Source organism: Paramacrobiotus metropolitanus, unplaced genomic scaffold (genome assembly GCF_019649055.1).
Source record: "Paramacrobiotus metropolitanus isolate TYO unplaced genomic scaffold, Prichtersi_v1.0 Parri_scaffold0000010, whole genome shotgun sequence".
Taxonomy (NCBI): domain Eukaryota; kingdom Metazoa; phylum Tardigrada; class Eutardigrada; order Parachela; family Macrobiotidae; genus Paramacrobiotus; species Paramacrobiotus metropolitanus.
Genome location: NW_026570230.1, coordinates 1,160,053 through 1,178,633, shown reverse-complemented (window position 1 = coordinate 1,178,633; position 18,581 = coordinate 1,160,053). Strand labels below are relative to the sequence as shown.

General features: G+C 41.5%; 4 protein-coding genes across 4 annotated transcripts; all 4 read right to left on the bottom strand.

Annotated features, from left to right (window-relative positions):
* Positions 1-519: 519 nt before the first annotated feature.
* LOC129583413 (uncharacterized) lies at positions 520-2,336 on the bottom strand. Its single transcript, XM_055475198.1, has 3 exons — positions 2,260-2,336; positions 1,605-1,968; positions 520-979 (listed from the first exon to the last, which is right to left on the bottom strand). Exons 1-3 carry the CDS (start codon positions 2,290-2,292, stop codon positions 885-887), a joined length of 492 nt encoding a protein of 163 aa, XP_055331173.1. The 5' UTR covers positions 2,293-2,336; the 3' UTR covers positions 520-884.
* A 742-nt stretch (positions 2,337-3,078) lies between these two features.
* On the bottom strand, positions 3,079-4,886 carry LOC129583431 (uncharacterized). Its single transcript, XM_055475227.1, has 3 exons — positions 4,755-4,886; positions 3,904-4,276; positions 3,079-3,425 (listed from the first exon to the last, which is right to left on the bottom strand). The coding sequence occupies exons 1-3, from the start codon at positions 4,785-4,787 to the stop codon at positions 3,364-3,366; spliced, it is 468 nt and encodes a 155-aa protein (XP_055331202.1). The 5' UTR covers positions 4,788-4,886; the 3' UTR covers positions 3,079-3,363.
* A 1,248-nt stretch (positions 4,887-6,134) lies between these two features.
* On the bottom strand, positions 6,135-7,079 carry LOC129583439 (uncharacterized). Its single transcript, XM_055475237.1, has 2 exons — positions 6,960-7,079; positions 6,135-6,757 (listed from the first exon to the last, which is right to left on the bottom strand). The coding sequence occupies exons 1-2, from the start codon at positions 6,990-6,992 to the stop codon at positions 6,365-6,367; spliced, it is 426 nt and encodes a 141-aa protein (XP_055331212.1). The 5' UTR covers positions 6,993-7,079; the 3' UTR covers positions 6,135-6,364.
* A 2,512-nt stretch (positions 7,080-9,591) lies between these two features.
* Positions 9,592-11,280, bottom strand: LOC129583435 (uncharacterized). Its single transcript, XM_055475232.1, has 4 exons — positions 11,152-11,280; positions 10,877-11,032; positions 9,973-10,345; positions 9,592-9,866 (listed from the first exon to the last, which is right to left on the bottom strand). The coding sequence occupies exons 2-4, from the start codon at positions 10,907-10,909 to the stop codon at positions 9,811-9,813; spliced, it is 462 nt and encodes a 153-aa protein (XP_055331207.1). The 5' UTR covers positions 10,910-11,032; positions 11,152-11,280; the 3' UTR covers positions 9,592-9,810.
* Positions 11,281-18,581: the final 7,301 nt, after the last annotated feature.

Below are 18,581 nucleotides of genomic sequence, written 5' to 3'. Positions count from 1 at the left end.
AGGTTGTAATTAATGTTAGTGACCAGGTTCCCAGGTGTCGTCTGCTGGGGGCAATACATATTACATATATTGTACAGATGTTCACATTTTTCGATGCTAACATTTGGCATGCTCTTGAGATTCATAAAGCGTGTTACAGTTTTGCAAATTTATTACATATGGCGATATGTAATTGTTATCGGCATTAATTGCAGAAAGTACGGTTTGTAAACGCAATAACGCGGTGAACCTTGAACGCAGTATTATAGATAATTCCTCTTGAATGTAAATATAGAAGTCAGCGCATGTAAAACTAAACTGGGGATTGTTTAGTATGCAGACATGAATTTGTGATAGTGTCACTTACATATCGGTATAAGATGTTTAATGGCTCATGTAGTCTTTAACCCATGGTACGGTAGAAAAGGTCTTTAATTAACCCAGTACAGCCTACAGGTACAATGGATTACGCAAAAAATGCAAGTATTTATATCAAAATATGCCGACATATGGAACTACATAAACAACCATAATCGCTTGCAAGTTCGTATTTATTTTTTCTACTACAGAATAATAAAAAGGATGTTTAAGACATTATTATTTGTAACGTTAGGAATTATGCTCAGCATATGTTTAAGGCACACACTCATGCAGAAAACTTAGGATGCCTGCAAACATGTACAGTCGCCTTAAAATCAGTTATATCAAACAGGAACATTTCACTAGTGCGATGCGTTGTTTCGGTTCATTTTTAGCGCACACCTTGGAAAATAATTATTCATTCTGATTTTATCAAGATGTTTGGATCTTATGTATCTGTAAGTGTTCCCGATATCCTTGTACAAGCACATGTTGCCAGTGATATAATATGTAGCTTTCGATTTCAAGCGGATATTGTGGTCACATTAAAAGGCCGGGACTTGCGGTGGGGGTCTTGCTGCCTCTACTTTCGGGTCAGAAAACGACACTTGCACAAGATCTGCAGTCTTCGTCTTTGATGCTGAAAACAGAGAGTTACGAGTATCAGATAAGTAAAGTTTAACAAAGGTATCTGATATAACATGCGTCAAGTAAAATTAGAAACTGCCTTCTGCGCAGATAAAACAGCCGAAAACAAAAAAAAAGATTCTTTGCAAAGTTTTTACATGTGCACGCCTGTCTGTATCATGTCTGGTAAAAGTACAGCGTTCGCATTATCATACTGTTAAAAATCAAATAAGCGTAATTTCGTAAAGGCAGCGAAAACATTGGACCAGACTGAGACTGATATCCATCCTGCACTCCTGCTAGGTATTGTCGTAATTTTAGTGCTAATACGGTATATAATTATAGTACTGCAAAAAGGTATTTGGCCCGGTACATAGAACCAAATTCGGGTACATACACGGCAACTTTCGCTGTCGCGCATTCCCAAACACTTTTTTGCATTGCTTTATGATATTTTGTAGCCAAAAGATTTGTATACATAGGCGGAAAAACCGTTTGCGCGCGCGACAGCGAATTTTCCCGTGTATGTACCCCAATTTGGTACTATGTGCCGGGCCAAATCCCTTAATAGTAATTTCCTTTACTTAAGTGGTACTGAGACTTTCTGTCGGCATGCTTGTTACACAGTATGAACTTACAGTCGTAGCAGCTGTAAACGATCTCCAACGGGCGGTTCTGACAGTCGGGATCGGTAGAAGGGTCATTGGCTGTGACCTTACACTGTCCGGCCTTGGTGGGCCATGTTGGCGGACACAGGGTTGCCGGTGCGTCAACGTCCATATGCATGCACTGGGGCGTTTCCACATTCCTGGGATTATACCATGCGCCGTGTATGGCAACCCACTTCCGGATTAAGTTACACTTGATGGTCAGCTGTTGCCCGTTAGGAATGATCGCCAGGTGAGCTGGACCATCAATTGCAGGATCTTTGTAAATGGCAGTGGTTATGTTGGGCGAACTGAGCTCTTCGTCCGGCTCAGCCACCACGAGAGAAAGGGTAATCTGCAATAAAAGAATACCCCCAATATTAAATGTACGAGTAGTAAAGATAAAGATTGTACTAAAGCTAGGTATGTAGTAAAGACAAAGTTATTTTATTATTATTATTAATTGTAAGTACACAGGTTAATAGACTAACCTTTAGAAAGAAACGCAATAAATGGCATAATCTTAAAGCTGAGTACGATAAATAAACACATGAAGAGTACGAGTACGATGTCTCATCAGCGGAAATAAATGTGGTACAATTATAAAAGCAAGTAAAATCGCAGAACAGCTTCGGTTATACCTTACCGCCAGGCAGAACTTGAGAGTTTTTGGTAGCATGATGTTGCGCACAAAAAAGCCAGGGGTATTTCCAGCTGGAAATGTCGTAGTCAGAAATGCATAACAGAAGGTAAGGATACATTTTTATATACCTCTATCAGACGGCTTTGGCACCTGGAGATGCCACGCAATGTCGAGAGTTCAGACAACAGACTTTAGCAATTGCCAGCGGCCAGCGGGAGGTATACATACTGTACATGTACTTGTCGTCCATCGGTAGGATAATGTAAAATTATGTGTTTATCACCTGTTTTTGATACATTTGACATACGACCCCACGTCACTCATTATGGAGGCTAACAACTGACACTTTTACCGAATTCAACGGATGTAGAAACCTCTTCCAGTCAGCAATAAGGAGTAGAAGTAGTGCTGATTATGAACTGTAACAAAAGCTGCTAATCGCGCACAATAGCATCGCCGCTATAACTTATTTGACACCTTCTGGGTACGCTGATCTTCTTCCCCTTAATTTCAAAATGTAAATGCCAGCTTTTAGACTGTTACGAAATTCTATCCCAATTCCCATGGGCAGGATTCGTATTTATGCATTGTCCACTACATGTACGGTAACAGTAATTGCTTTAATAACAACTAACCATGCCCAGCATGCATTGTGAATGAAATCTATATGAAATGTGTATGCTTTGTAGCACCTTACCGGGTTTATTACCGCATGCAGGCTGCTGTATACCAGAACGTTTGATCCCGACGATATTTTAACGACACCATCTGTGTGATCTTCAGCGCGTGCGTTATTCGAAGACGAGTAATTTAAGACAGCAGAACGGCAAGATCATCAGTTTTAGATTTTACAGCATTTCCGGTAAGGTAAGACAGTGCACTGTTTCCGTCTGAGCTGCATATGTACAAGGTGAACAACATACGCAAAGCTGATGCAGTAGACAAAGCAACAGAAATAATAAGAATGATTTGGAAAATCTTCCATGGCTCCATGATTTCCATCCAAGCACTACGAAGATTTCAAGTTGTCTCACATCGCTGGTCAGTTGTACAGACTGTACACTGGTAACTGGTTTCCTGATCCAGTTCGGGTGTGCAGCGTCGTCATTAAAGCCCCTTGTGCCACTCCACTGATATTTTGGAGGCGTCAGCCTGGTCACGTAACAAATCTGTAATTTACAAAATATCATATTAATTTTTTAATCTGCTTAATTAACACAGATTGTAAAACCTTATGTAAACAGCGTCGTACAAAAGGGAAGGTTTTTTGCCCTGCATGGGCAATTAAAATTTAAATGAACACTTAAATTTAATATTTTCCTTGTATGCAGGGATATGAAACGTTATCAGTTCACCCTCGTTTCACTTTTGAACTTAAATAATATATATAATATTCGCCACAACAACTAAGTAATACTAGCATCACTGATCATTACAACTCATATGCTCTAACAATATTCGTACAAGCTGTAATATTGTACTCGAGCTCGTAAAACTAATACTGGCATCATTGATAGCTTTTACCAGTAAAATTCAGTAAAATTCACGAATAATTTGACTAAGGTCTCTTTTGACTAAAGTATCATAACGCTTTGTGCCATGTATCTATTGATCCACTATTTTAGTATATTAGTGTGGTTAACGTACGATTATAGCAGCTGTAAACGATTTGCACCCCGCGCTTCTGGCACACAGGATTAGTAGACGGATCCCGAGAGTCTAATCTACAGAATCCCGGCTTATTTGGTTGGGACAGTGGACACAGTTTGTCCTTTTTGGGGATGTCCGAGTGCTTGCATTTGTCGGTTTCCACGGCTCCAAAGATGTTCATCATGACGTACCATGCACCGTGCACAGCCACCGATAGGTTCGGTTTGCACTTAACGGTCAAAAACTCCCCGTAGGGAATCAGCGCTACGCGGGCCACGCCAACTAAGGGGTGGCCGGTTTGACGATTGCTGAGAATGACAGCCGATGAACTGGGCTCCTCGTTTGGAAGCTCAGCTATCACCAGAATTACCTAAAAATATGGCAGCAATATATTTGTTATACAGCGTGTATGCCAGCCGTTTTGCGTAACCAGCATTACCGAAGTAACGGTATTTAGCACTATAAAATCTGAACTTATAAAAATTGGTACCATATGTAATGAATTATGTGATTTTTTGATTAACGGAACATTGGCAAAATAAAGTGAAATTAGAGCATACATTTGCATTTAGCGTTTTGAATTTCTTACCGCTAACAGTGATCAGTATAACTTCGCACATACGAATGCTGCTAATGTTAGCAACTATAAAAAAGATATTCTATTATTACAAAATGCCCAGGTTAATAAAGTAGCGGTAACAAAGAAGCGCAATTGAATGGCATAGCCCAAAAAGTCATTCGGTGATTTTCGAAGTTACTGTAACTATAAGTAAATCGTCGTCGAAATAATATTGTGGTAAAGCTCAAACAGCCAGTAGAATTCGAGAATAATATTAATTTTGTCTTACCGCTAGGGAAAAATTAAGAGTTTTTGCTAGCATGGTTTTGTGGAAAAAAAATTAAGGGAAGTTCCAGCTAGAGATTTCAGTTAAAAAGGTAAACCGGAAGGTAATGATCATGTTTATATACCAACATCAAAGGGCGTTTGAACCTTGGGAAACATCGCAATGTCAAAAGTTCAGGCAACGAAATTGTTTTGGTTGCATAATGCCAGCGGTATGTACACGTGCCGTTCAATAATCGCATAATTCAAAATTATGCATTTATCACCGGTTTTTGATGCACTAAGCAGATGAACTCAAATCACTCATTTTGCGTACGAGCTTAACAGTTGGCTATTACGCCGAATCATTACGGATGTAGGAAATCTCAACCGACAGTGATTGTAGTGCTAGTTGTTAGCTAGAACAGGAATTAATGTCTATCGCGAACTTTTTGTTTGCCCGTTGCCGCTATAACGGTTTACTTGATATTTGTACTGCTTATTGCTTCGTTTTTTCCTGTGCCCTTAACTTTAAACTAGAAATCTGGAAAAAAAAAGATTGCCTTCATGTTAAATTAATATGTTCCGGTATACCAGAACATTTGATCCCGAAGAGCTTTTAAAACTCCATTCGTAATATTTTCAACGCGTGCGTTGGTTCGAAAGCGTTAATTTAAGATGGCAGCACGGTAAGCATTATTTACCGCACTTTTTTAAAAACGTGAACTGTTTTCTTTCGGGGTTTGTAGTTAGCACGAGTATGTACCTTCAGTTTAATACAGTAAATTCAGGTATCAAAATGTACGCAGTAGCAAAAAAAACATTTTCAGAAATCACCATGTTTAGGAATTACAGATACTCAGCTGCATGACTTCATGCAAGCCTTACGAAGATTTCAAACTAATGGCCTTACATTGGTCAGTTACTTGGTTAATAGTCATAATTATCATATACTTCTGAAGTATGTGAAATATTACGGGTACGTCTTGTAGTGGTTTCTCTTCAAATTCGGGCGCACAGCGTAGTTACTCGTACTAAAGGAGCTTGGTCTGCGTCACCAGCAGGTGCCATATCTGGAATTATTGACAAATCAAATGTTTTTTAGTTTTTCATGCAGCTAACATAAACGATAACATTTATTTGATGTTTCAACTTTTAAACTGAAAAATACGACTATTGCTGTTGAGCATCATTGATTAATTTTAACAGTAACATTTAAGAATGATTTGGCTATGACTGTCTCGTTTGATGATTGGTTAACTTGGCCATGCCTTGTAATAATTATTATATACTATGTATCTGTACTCGTATTTTAGCAAATCAGTACAAGTACGGTCATATAGCCATGGCATAAAATCTCAGATTTATTTTGCCATGGTAGCGTATTGTTTCGGTATCAGCTTCACGTACACAGTTACAAGACGAATGACACGCAGAAATGCAATAAATGCAAAGTTTTTGCAGTAGAAAAGAAACAGGAATAAACCGATTTCACTTCAAAAGATATTCACAATGTTGTTACTTTGTCCTCTTCAAGTTCAGTGTACGGGCGTTCAGTGTCATCCCTCTTGGGACTTGTGCTACTCTAGCTAGGTTCCACCATGAAAACGCGAGCGTACCATCATATAGATATTATTATGATTCTATCAGTTCACAGCTGTAGACAATCTGCAGCCCGCGTTTCTGGCATGCCGGATCAGTCGAAGGATCCCGAGCTTGGAGTTTACAGAATCCCGGCTGATTTGGTTTGGTCTTTAAACACAGTCCGATCTTGTTGTCGACGTCCGAGTGCTTGCAGTTATCGGTTTCTGTGGCTCCATCTTCATTCAACAGCACGTACCATGCGCCATGCACAGCTACCGATTTGCCCTTTTGGCACTTAACGGTCACAAACTCTCCGTCCGGAATCAGCGCCACGCGGGCCCCGGTAATTGTGGAATCGCCGGCATCGCTGGTGTCGTGATCGTTGATCGTCACTTTCGGCGAGCTGGGCGTCTCGTCGGGACGTTCAGCCACCACCAAAGCAATCTAAAATGGCAGAAACGTATTTTTTATAATATTATACTGTTTATGCGCAAGCAGAACTACCACAGTAACTACTAACTTCGATCATCGCGTGACACGGTATAAAACACAGTTACTACAAATAGTTATATGTAACGTATTTTATACATTGTGCAACGAACGGAATACTGCTAAACTGAAATGATTAGCGTTTCTGATTTCTTACCGTGACGGTCAGCATAAGCACCTTTCGCAGCATTTTTTAACAAAGTGAACCCAACAAAGGCTAAGGGAAATCTGTTATGATCCGTTAAAAATCGAATTCAGTTTTAATGGTAGATATTTTTTGGGCAGGCTTTTTATACAACCATAGACGATTGAACCCAGTACTTCTACAGTATGCCAATTTGCCATGGGGCACGTTACGCCGGGATTTTTGAAACTACCGGCAAACAGGACACAGAATTTCTGCAGTAGGTCTATTCGTTCGATACCTATGGCATCCGTTGCGGAAGTGAGTTGCTCTGCGGTTTGTTACAAAGTAAAGCGTACACCACAGTGTAAATTGTAAATTATTTGTTTGCGGGCAGTTTTGACCGGTATTGTTCTGAGTCTGTGCGACGTGAAAACCTTAATCGCGTCGGCTAATTACGTATAAGATACCCGGTACCCGCAATCTTTTACACTGGCTGGAAAGGAGCTTTGGAAATAATGACAACGCATTTTAAACGCATGGTACTCTGCGTGCCATTCTTCTACTCGAGTAGTTTTATCCAAGAGCTCTGTGAGTTTCGCGACAAAACTAACCGTAAGGTAGACGGTAGAGCGCGCCGTATGAATTGCTTTTCGCGCCAGTATATCTGTATAAACTTATGAAACTGTAATAACTGTAATCCTGTGATCAATTTCGGAGATACATATCTATTTTATAAGTAGAAACATTTTCGAGATTTATATCTATAATATTATTACGAGTATTTATCGATGAAGTGCAATCGGTACCGTCAACAGCCAGTAACCACACAGCAATGTATGCTGTGTCGGGTTGACCAATAGAAGTATTCATATCGAGTCCACCGAATACAGAATTCGATAATGATTTCTTTTACAGTTTCTTGTACGGTATATCTGTTACGGCTATAACAACGACATATTCTGTTATCCGGAAAGGTGAAACGCGATTAATTTATCTTGATGCTAAAATAGCTTTGACTTGCGATCGGTAAAAGCGCTACATATGCTCCTGCAGTTTAACTTACAGGTACAATGCAGAAACGTTTCAACTGGTGCGATGCGTTTTTTCAGTTCTGCTACAAGGAGGTGCAGAAACAACAAAGGAAACATGGGATCCTTCATTCACCCCTATCTTCCTGTGGCTCCCTGTAGTGCAGTTGTTACACAGTTTGTCATAGGACGTGAGTTGTTACCCTGCCGGTGACCGATGCCGATCCGACGGCCGGACGCCACAGTTTAAATGCGGCTCGAGTATATACGGCTAATGAACATCTGTGCATCTGGTAGTGTCGGTGATCGACGGACACCACATTTTTCATAATGGTATGACCTTTATCCCCGTGCGCGACGGTAAAGCGATTGCATGGGATGCGACATGTTGGGAAACTATGGCTCGGTCTCACGTGCACGCTAGCTCGATAATGGCAAGAACTGCAGCGCAATGGGCTGAAGAAAGCTACAGCCAGAAGTACCTTTCGTTGTGGATTTGAGTTATGTTATCAAAATATTCTCTGGCAGTCGAAACACCTGGGACATTTGGAACGGCCTTCGTGGAACTAATCCCTTTCGTCGACGGGAAGAGTCGTAAAGTAACCGGAGAACTTCGATCTAATGCCTATTGCCTTTTTGTAAATGAGTCTAGAGGAGGTCAAAGGAAATGCAGCAGCAACGATTTCGGATGTTTTTTCAATGTTTACGAGTTTTTTCCAATGTTTTCTCGTAATTCGATCATTTTAATCAGTGTAAACCGTGTAAATCTGCGGTGGCTTATTGGCTATGGATATGTGTACTGACTGAAGTTGAAATAGAAAAGAATCTAATCTTCCATAATTGTCGAACATACAGGACCTCCGTTACGCTTCGATGAGTTCGGTCGAAAGTTGAAGGAGAGTGCAATGAAGAACTAGTTATGCGTAGCAGAGGGGAAGGATACATGTTCTTTCTATTATGGGCGACTTTTGCACCTAAACGTACAGCGATTGGACAACAGATTTTGACAAATGCCAGCGAGCTGCGGGGAATATTGGTCTCGTACATACTGCATACACGAGCATCCATCGCTCATATATGGCAGAATTATGTATTTACATATCACCTGTTTCCGATACATTTGACATATGAACCCAAATCACTTACTTTGCATGTTAACAGTTGCCACTTTTGTCGAATGCATTACGGATGTAGGAGACCCTTTCCAGACAAAAATTTTCAAAATTTTCATTCGACATACGCTTTTCCGGGTGCCTTTAACTTTAAAATGTAAATTTTTGTTTTTAAGCGAGAAGAAATTCCATCCCATCTGCAGCGTGCATATGCATGATGCGTGGTACTAGTATGCATTGTCCACTACGGTAGAAGCAGAATGATGTTTCCTGCATTCAGTATGAGTGAGCTTCTCAGCAAATTCATCGTCTTTCTGGTGTCAGCTTTTTATATAATAAAGTAGCGTGGCTTTGCCGGGTTAATAATTCATATTTTCCACTATGGCATACATGAACATTTTACCCTTAATAAGGACTGAGATGTTAACGACATTATCTGTGCAACCTTCGGCGCGTGCACTTATTTCAAGTTGGTTAATTTAAGACTACAGAACGGCGAAAATATCAAAACTGCAGGTTTTTCAGTATTTCAGGTGTCTGGTATGTAGTACATGGTAGCGTACTGTTTCGGTCTCAGCTTCATGTACATAATTACAAGACAAATGACACGCAGAAATGCAGTAAATGCAAAGTTCATGCAGTAGAAAGAAACAGGAATAAACCGATTTCACTTCAAAAGATATTCCCCATGTTGTTACTTTGTCCTCTTCAAGTTCAGTGTACGGGCGTTCAGTATAATTATCATCCCTCTTGGGACTTGTGCCACTCTAGGTTGAATGATGCAGGACGTAACCTCGCTGGAATTGAACAATCATAATTTTCAATGTTTATGTGGCTAACGAAAATATTTACGAACAATGACTTAGGATGTGCAAAAGAGGATGCAGTACAGTGTTGCCGTACCGTCATAGCAGCTGTAGACAATCTGCGCTCCGCGCCTCTTGCACAAAGGATGAGTAGAAGGATCCCGAGAGTACAGTCTACAGAGTCCCGGCTCATTTTCTTGGGACTCCGGGCACATTTTATCCTTGTCGGGGATGTCCGAGTGCTTGCAGGAAGCGGTTTCGATGGATCCAAAGGCGTCGAGCATCACGTACCATGCACCGTGTACACCCACCGATAAGCCCATTTTGCACTTAAGGGTCACAAACTCTCCATACGGAATCAACGCTACGCGGGCCACGCCAACTAGGGGATGGCCAGTTTGATAATTGCGGAAGGTAACAGCCGATGAACTGGGCTCCTCATTTGGAGGCTCAGCCACCACCAGTACAACCTAACATGGAGATAATGCTTTTGTTATACACTGATGCTATGCGTAACCAGCTCTACCGCAATAACCATAATATTATGTAAGACCAAAAACAAACATCGAAATTAATAAAAAAAGGTGCCGTATGTTACGAATAAACGGATCTTATGCATTATGCAATTAACTGTATGATAATAAAATAAATTGAAATGCGATCACATTTAGCGTTTCGACTTCCTATTAATTCCATACCGTTGACAGTGACCACTACAACTCTGCTGCTACTGCTGCTAATACTGAAAACGATAAAGGTTATTTATTGTACACGTATTATTGCTGTATTAATTAGTATTGTACCCAAGTTAATAAAGTAGCAATGCAGAGAGAGTCATGGCTGAATGGCGTAGCCCTACAGCCCTATTTTGACGATTTTCGAAAATAAGTACATAAGAATATATGTGATTGTATCATCGTAGAAATTACGTGGCAGAGTGTAACTTCTAACAGTAAACACAATATAATTCAAGGCGGATATTAATATTAATTTTTTCTTACCGTTAGACAAAACGTGAGAATTTTCGCCATCATGATGCAGTATACAAAAAAAAACGAGAGGCTGTTTCAAGAGGCTGGAGGAGGTTTCTTGGTCACAAATACAAAACAGAAGTTAAGGATGCATGTTTATACGCTACCATCAGAAGACGATAGCACCTACAGATACAGCGCAATGTCAGTTACCTAATGCTAGCGGTGAGAACACGTGGGTCATATAATGCAAAATTATGCATTAATTACCACCTGTTTTTGATACATTTAGTCGATGAACTCACGTCATTCATTTCGTCTGCGAACTTAACAGTTTACCCTTTTGCCGACTTCAATACGGATGCAAAAAAACCCTTACGGACGGTCATTGATAGGGCTGATCATAAGATTTACTAATAATTATTGTCACTCGCGAATAGCAGGTTTGCCCATTGCCGCAACATTCACGGTTTACTTAATATTTATGCACCGTCGGTTTTCCTCCTGCGTTTTTCTTTGGGCCCTTAACTCAAAAAATTAATGTAAATTTTAGATATTTGGCTTCAGCCATTGGTTTTCCGTTTAACAATATCTTTGCAACATGTTGATTAATTACTCGTATAAGCATTAGGCATTATGTTTAGCGATTCGTTGACACAAGTTCACCCACCTAACATTAACCTGCGAAATGGTTATTAAAGAAACAGTTATCAAAGTGGCATGTATCCATTACGGCTACAAATTACTTCTTTTATCCAGAAGGTAGAACGTGATAACTTTTTTGTACGTCAAATGTCTTTGACCTGCGATCAGTAAAAGGTTACATGTATACACTCGCAGTTTCGCGTACTGGGACTGCAACGATTGAGTGCGACCTTGGGATTCTTCGCATAGTATTTCCTTGTTGCAGTAAATACAATTGCAATTTCAAACAAACCTGCAGAAAGTTTGACCTGTAAATGGCAAAATGCATTTGTGTGTCAAATCGCTTTGCAAAGCGTAACCGTGCGGTCTGATTTGAAACTGTGGCACAAATTTATCCACAAGCGTTTACATGAAGCAGAAGAAACGATAGTTATTGCTCTTACTAGAAAATACCGGAAATACAAAATGTAAGAACAATAAAACAGAAATACTAGTATACATACATAATTCTGAATAAGTTTTTATAAATATTTGTATTTACATAAAGCGAATTTTGTGTACTGTATAATAATTACTGGATTACTCGACGTGGACAAGTCGTACTGGAGTGCTCCACGTAGTTTGATGACGACCAGTCGTGAGTCCGTGACACTACTTTTCACCTTTAATGGAAATATTATGGCAATACATTGCAGTCTGAATATCTATATTATAGGACCTGGTGGCGGTGGGCGGAAAGCTTTGGTCTGTTCTTTCTGTTTGTATTCTAGGCAATGGTCAGCATGCAGCAGCCGTTCGCAGTGTATGCGCTCATACTTGGCACTGTGTCCGGCAATGATCGGGATTTAAAATGATTTTTATCCTTTAGAGGTTGTTCTCGCTTGTACGCGGGTGTTTTTGTCAGTAAACAATAAAGCACCTCCCATTTCCATATTGCATTGTTGAGTGCACAGTAACAGAACCGAGGGAACAATAATGCGCCGGCACACCACGTGCGATCACTGTTATTTGCAAACAAAGTGCCCATCCTCGAGTGCCGCATGCTTCACATGTACAGCTGTAACTGACATCAAGTTGCGGAATTTATTGCCGCCTTTGCTAATGCCACGAGTTTGAACCCGAGTTATTGTTATGCGCACACGCGCTGATAAAGACCCAAATTGCAACAGTGTAACGCAACAGTAATAATTAATACGACACTCATAATAATTTATATTCGTAGCAGTCTGGACAAGACCTTGACGCTTAAAGGTCAACGGCACTCTACGCGGCAAGCAAAACGATGCATTATGCAATTGATTTCTACTTTCAAGTCTGCAACACAATAAATGCGTTTATATCCGTATATAGCATAAAATTTTGCCATTTCCATGCGTCCTGCAGAAAAAGTACATAATTCAACAAATAAATACGATTGCGGTAGAATTTTTATATGAAATCAAACAACGATATTTTTTATGCACCGTTTGAATCTGGCTGTTGTTCGAGACGAAGCGCAGGGGCGTTGGGAAGAAAACGCATGTACTCGTACGGTTAGAAATGTTCCACGATATAGCACTAAATTTTTTAACAATTGATAACAAAATTACGGTGGCAGTTTACATACGTTTGTAAAGTTACATTATACAGCAGTTTTAACTGGTTCTGGAAAAACTACACAGCAAGTCGCTTTCTCAACGGAGAATACAGGAATCCAGAGAATAAACCCTGCAGAAATTTCTTGTCCTGTTTCCCGGCAGTTGCCGGGTTATCTTTTCCGTCCTGTGGTAGTCGAAAAACTTGGGATGCGCGGAACGTAACGGTCTTCGCGGAATTGATTTGTTTCGTCGGCCGGAAGATTCGTGAAGAACCCGGAGAACTTCGCTCTATTGACGTATGGGAGTAGGATCATACGCCGGATGTACGAACTGGATGCTGACTGTCCGCCTTCCACCTGCAACACAACGGATAATCTAGTCAATCTCTTCTGTGATTTGCTGTTCTCTTTTACTAGCGATGTATATGATGTCATAACGCGAAGTCTATATAAGTTCTTGTGATGCCTAATATCGGTATCAGTAGTCTGAGATTTACTTCTGAGACTGCTTTCTAATTACAATTTCCTAGCGTTGTGAACTGTGATGTGTATTGGATAAAGAGACAGCAATACTTGTTCCTACGGAAGTGCATAGTCGTTCCCGGATTATCGCTTAGTATACAGGTTTGCTCGTGACACAATCGTCCTAGCTCTTGCCGATCCTCACAGGACTTACGACCGGAAGTTGTGGTTAGCGTGTTCCTGAGGGATTCCTGAGTTCCCGTGTTCCTGATTCATTCGTCTTATTTCCACCATAGTTCTTCTGTTACAGTTTGAGAGTACGAGTGCCTACCGACTGACATTACAGGCGTGGAAGAGTAAAGATTGTTCATGGAGCCTTAACCGGCGTGAACGCTTATACACGACATGGCGCCCACCGGTGTCTTTTAATTTTCCCGATGTAACAGAAAATTATTGGTGGAAAGTTTGATGGTAATTTTCGGTAAAAAGTGGTCCGTTTTTGAAAGGCGTCGAACCGCAAAGGTACGCCGAAGGAGGTCAGCGTTCCCGATCTGGCCTAGTTAATTTATTTTAGCGAGCTTCCTCGCAATTGTGAGCTTCCTCACTGGTGAGCTTCCTCGCCAATTAAATTAATTTAATTTAAATTGGACCGTAGGAATTTAACAGTCGAAACCTCAAAGGTCGGCTGTGTAATTTATTGGTATCTGTGTGGGTAATTTCCGGGTTGTCTGCGCAAAGCAGTAACCGCGGCGAATAAAGCGTAATCTGCAGTGTCAGTGTACCTGGCCTGCAGATAGATCAGATAGTAAGCACCGAACCATTGTCAGTGGCCAGGTGAGATAACGATCTCCAGCAAACTGATAGATCGTTATCGTTATCTAAGGCAAGCCGCAAGCGGTAGCCAAAATCAGCAGCTAGAGAGAGTTGACCGTGAAAAAGGTAAACACCGGCAAACGGTGATTGACCTGTGAATTTTAAAATTACTGTAGCACGCAGAGTGCAGCAGCGTAATTTTAGGAAGTTGTTACAGTCGAAACCGCAAAGGTCGACTGCCTTTAAACCATCACTGAACAATTCAAACCTCAAAGGAGGATTGGGAAGTGATTGTTATTGCACAATAGCAATAACGGTATTGGTCGGAAACGGTAGCACAATCGCTGCTGTATGTAATATTTTAATTAGCCGCAAAGGTTAATTTTAAAATAAAAGCAAAATGTCGGGCGGTTCGATTCCTAGAAATTGCCCACCACCGCGTAAAATTCCAGACAACAAAGTGATTATTGGGGCGTACGATGGGTCGAGAGCTCAGACAAGGTTCAAATTCAACGCAAAAGAAATTCCGTTGAATTTGATGTACCTTGCTCTTAACGTTGAACCACCAGAAGCACAAGATGCATTCTGTGGAAAGTCATGGATTGATTACCAGGAAATCAGGCGGTACTTAAACTCCAAAACGAGATTACCAGCACATTTTAAACCCTGGATTGAGTACGAGGGATGTATCCCTGAAGCTTACCTGGACATCACGGATGAGCAGTTTAAAGCGGCTGTGCAAGATGCAAACAGGTGGCTGCCAGAATATACGGAAGATTTGAATAGACGCAGAGAGGCGGCCCAAGCTGCACTAACAGCGTCAAAAGCAACCGGAAAAACTCCCAAAAAACAGGCAGCAAATGAGCGCGTCACGCGCGGTGCCAAGGAGAGAATTCCAGCTCAGGCATCCGGTGTGATACTGGATGAACCCATATCGGAAACTCCAAGCGTGGCTGAGAGTCACACAGAACCCCAGTCGTCCCAGTCGGACAATAATTTGATAGCGTTGTCAGCTGCGGATAAAGCGGATATATCCGAGGGATCAGAAACAAGAGCAAATAAAAGCATTCGTGGTGGAACAATGACATTCCATCCGGCACAATTAAAATTACATAGTTTTGTGTCAGAAAAAGATTTTGAGCAACCAGATGAAGACTTTCTTACTCAAGCTAGGGAAGTCGATGAGCAGTTAGCTGCGGCAGAAACTGACCAGGACGTGGGCTTGATAGTTCGGCAAACTATGCCCGTATTGATACAAAGTCTCCGCACGCTCATCGCATCTACAAAAACAAAAGGAGATGAAATGGGTAATACAATGTCTTTAGACGCTCGTGTAGATGCGGAACGAAACGAAAAATTGAAATTCCAAAACGATTTCAATGAGATGCGTGTTAAATTCGAAAATGAACAAATAGAAAATGATAGATTGGCTAACGAAATACGTATTGCGAATGATAATTTACACAGTCTAAGACAAGCCAACAGAAATGCGGAGGCCGCATTTAATGCAATGCAAGATGAGCGCGATACTTTAAAAGACACGAATCGTAATTTTGAAAAACAGTTGGAAGATGCTCAGAGAGATCTTTCAAACGCGAAAGCTACGATTGATGGCCTCAGTGCTCATCCAACACCGGATACGGCAAAACAAATTGCTGATTTAGACCAAATATTGAATAAAGCACTGAGGGAATTGTCTGCCGAAAAAGATGCGCACAATGTCACAACTAAAAAACTAACTGATGAGCAGAATTTGTCCACGAAACTTACTAAAGACTTGGAAGCCGAAAAGAAGCGGGCTAAAGACGCGGAAGACTCTCTACAGCGTGAACTCACACAAGCGAGAGTGCAGCTGAATAACAAGTCTTCGGTCGGCCCGATGCATATTCCCAAGGAAAAGGATGATGCGTCCCAAAAAGAAATTGAAAGATTGCAAGGGCTGTTGACCACAGAGCGAGAGAATGTTCAAAAGGCCCAAAAGGAATTAAAAGATTCGAAAAAAGACAAAAGATGCGATAATTGTGAGAACGCGATTCAAGCGAAAAATACAGCACAGGCTGACGCTTACGAAAAGTCTGAAAGGTGTAATCGGCTGTATGAAGAAAATGCGCAATGCCGAAAGGAATGGCATGAAAAACAAGACCAACTTACTAAGATGGAAATGGACCTAAAGCAAGCGTATGACGAACTTCGTCGGCTTCGAAATTCAGATGCTGCTCTTGGCGGCGGTGAAGGATACTTTCAAAGGGAAGCGCCGGTAGCAACAGGAGACGTATTACGTCCTCCTGCTTTTACACCATTTAATCCCCAAAATTTCTCGTCATATGTGGATCAGCCTATAGTTACTGGCAGTAATCCGGCTGGCATCTTGCGGAGACCTAGACAGGAATCGCGAGTCGAATTCTCGGAAGCTCATTCCATGCCGCGTTCATCGTCAGAAAGTCAAATTCCAAGGGAAACGGCACCTGCCAAACAGAGGAAAAATGGCTCAACAGATTTACGCCAACAAATTCTGAAACGAACAGCTGACGAATCTAGTCGCCAGATGCGAGGAACAGAAAATAGAGACAGCTCTGATACAGAAAATGAACTGATGGATGATGCCCTGATGGAGGATGAACACCGTCGCCCCAGTAGCACGGCCAGCAATGAGTCTATGTCCAGAAATCCTCAACTGGAGGAATGGCTGAATAAACAGACCCAAATTTCGGATAGAACGACGCTTACACAAGAAAGCGTTGTTGAACTTTTAGCGAAATTTGTGGAAAAGGACAGCGATAAAACGGTAGGTGGCATGAAGCTCCTTGCCTTTGACGATGCTCATCCAGAAAAAATTCAAAGATGGCTCATGAATGTTGAACAATGTAGAGCCACAAATAATTGGAATGATGAAACAACATGTCGCAGAGTAATTGGTGCATTCACCGGTCCGTCTTTTCAATGGTTTGAAAAATTCTGGAAGGACAATAAGGGCAAGTCGTGGTCAGATTTCTTTAAGCCGACTATTGTAGAGCACTTTAACGGCTCTCTTTCTAAAGCCGATATTCGCCGAAAAATGAATAACCGCAAATTGGAGTTCTATGAACCAGTTCGTGCTTATCTGGATAGTTTCCTCCCATGGTTTGAGGAACTAAAAACATCTGACGAAGAGCAGGTGGAAGCACTTCTTGATGGCGTGCAGGAGCATCGACCGGCGTGGTTCCGAGACATTTATAATGCGGCACCTAAAAATTATGCGGAATTTGAAAAGAAGTTACAGGAATGCGAAAAACTGTGGAAGCGCATGAATAAAGATAAGAAGACACCTGAATCAACTCAGAGAAATGCTCCTGCGGAGCCCAGAAGTGCCGGCAATAATAATAATAATAATTCGAATTATGAAAATCGAGGCGGCCGCGGTGGCTCGTCTCAGAGAGGAAATTATTATTCGAACCGGGGAGGCCGCGGAAATTATGGCAACAATCGTGGTGGATATTCACGTTCGTACACGGAAACGGTGATTCCGCAACCGCAGAATTCGGGGACTCCAATCCAACCTGTCCTGAATGTTCCCCAGCCGCAATTTGTTCCAGTTCCGGTGTATTCACAGCCACCATTCGTTGAACAACACCCGGTACAATTTGCGCAGACCTTCCCACAGCCAATTCCTATGCAGGCTCCTATGCCTGTCCCAGTTCAAATGATGAATCCAATGATGCCGGTTATGCAGCCGCAATTTCAACAACCGGTACAGAATTTTGATCTACAGTACCAACAGAATGGTCCTGCGAATAACAATAGCTATGATGGCGGTAATAATCGTGGAAATTACCGAAATAATAACAATAATTATCGCGGACGCGGAGGGTATAGAATAATAATAATCGTCAGCAAAATAACCAGAATTACAGACAAAATCAGCAGGCCGGGAGTCAGCCTCCCTTTGATGAACGAAATATCCTGAAAGATAAATGGCGAACAAATCGCGGAGTCGAGATTTGTTTCCGCTGTCATGGTCTGCATCCGGCTGCAGGCTGTACGAATCAGTTTGTCCTGCCTCGACAGTATGAACCGTCTGCAGAATTGTTGGCAAGGTACAACAACCCGCAGCAACAAATTAATATGATGGAGTTGGACCTACCTGCTGGTTTGTCTTCTCCGACGCCGCAGTGTAACAAAATGGAAGTCCAGGACTTTTCGCAGTATCCTCTAGCGGATCATGTGTGTCTGTTGCCGACGCTTGATGCCCAGGCTTGGTAT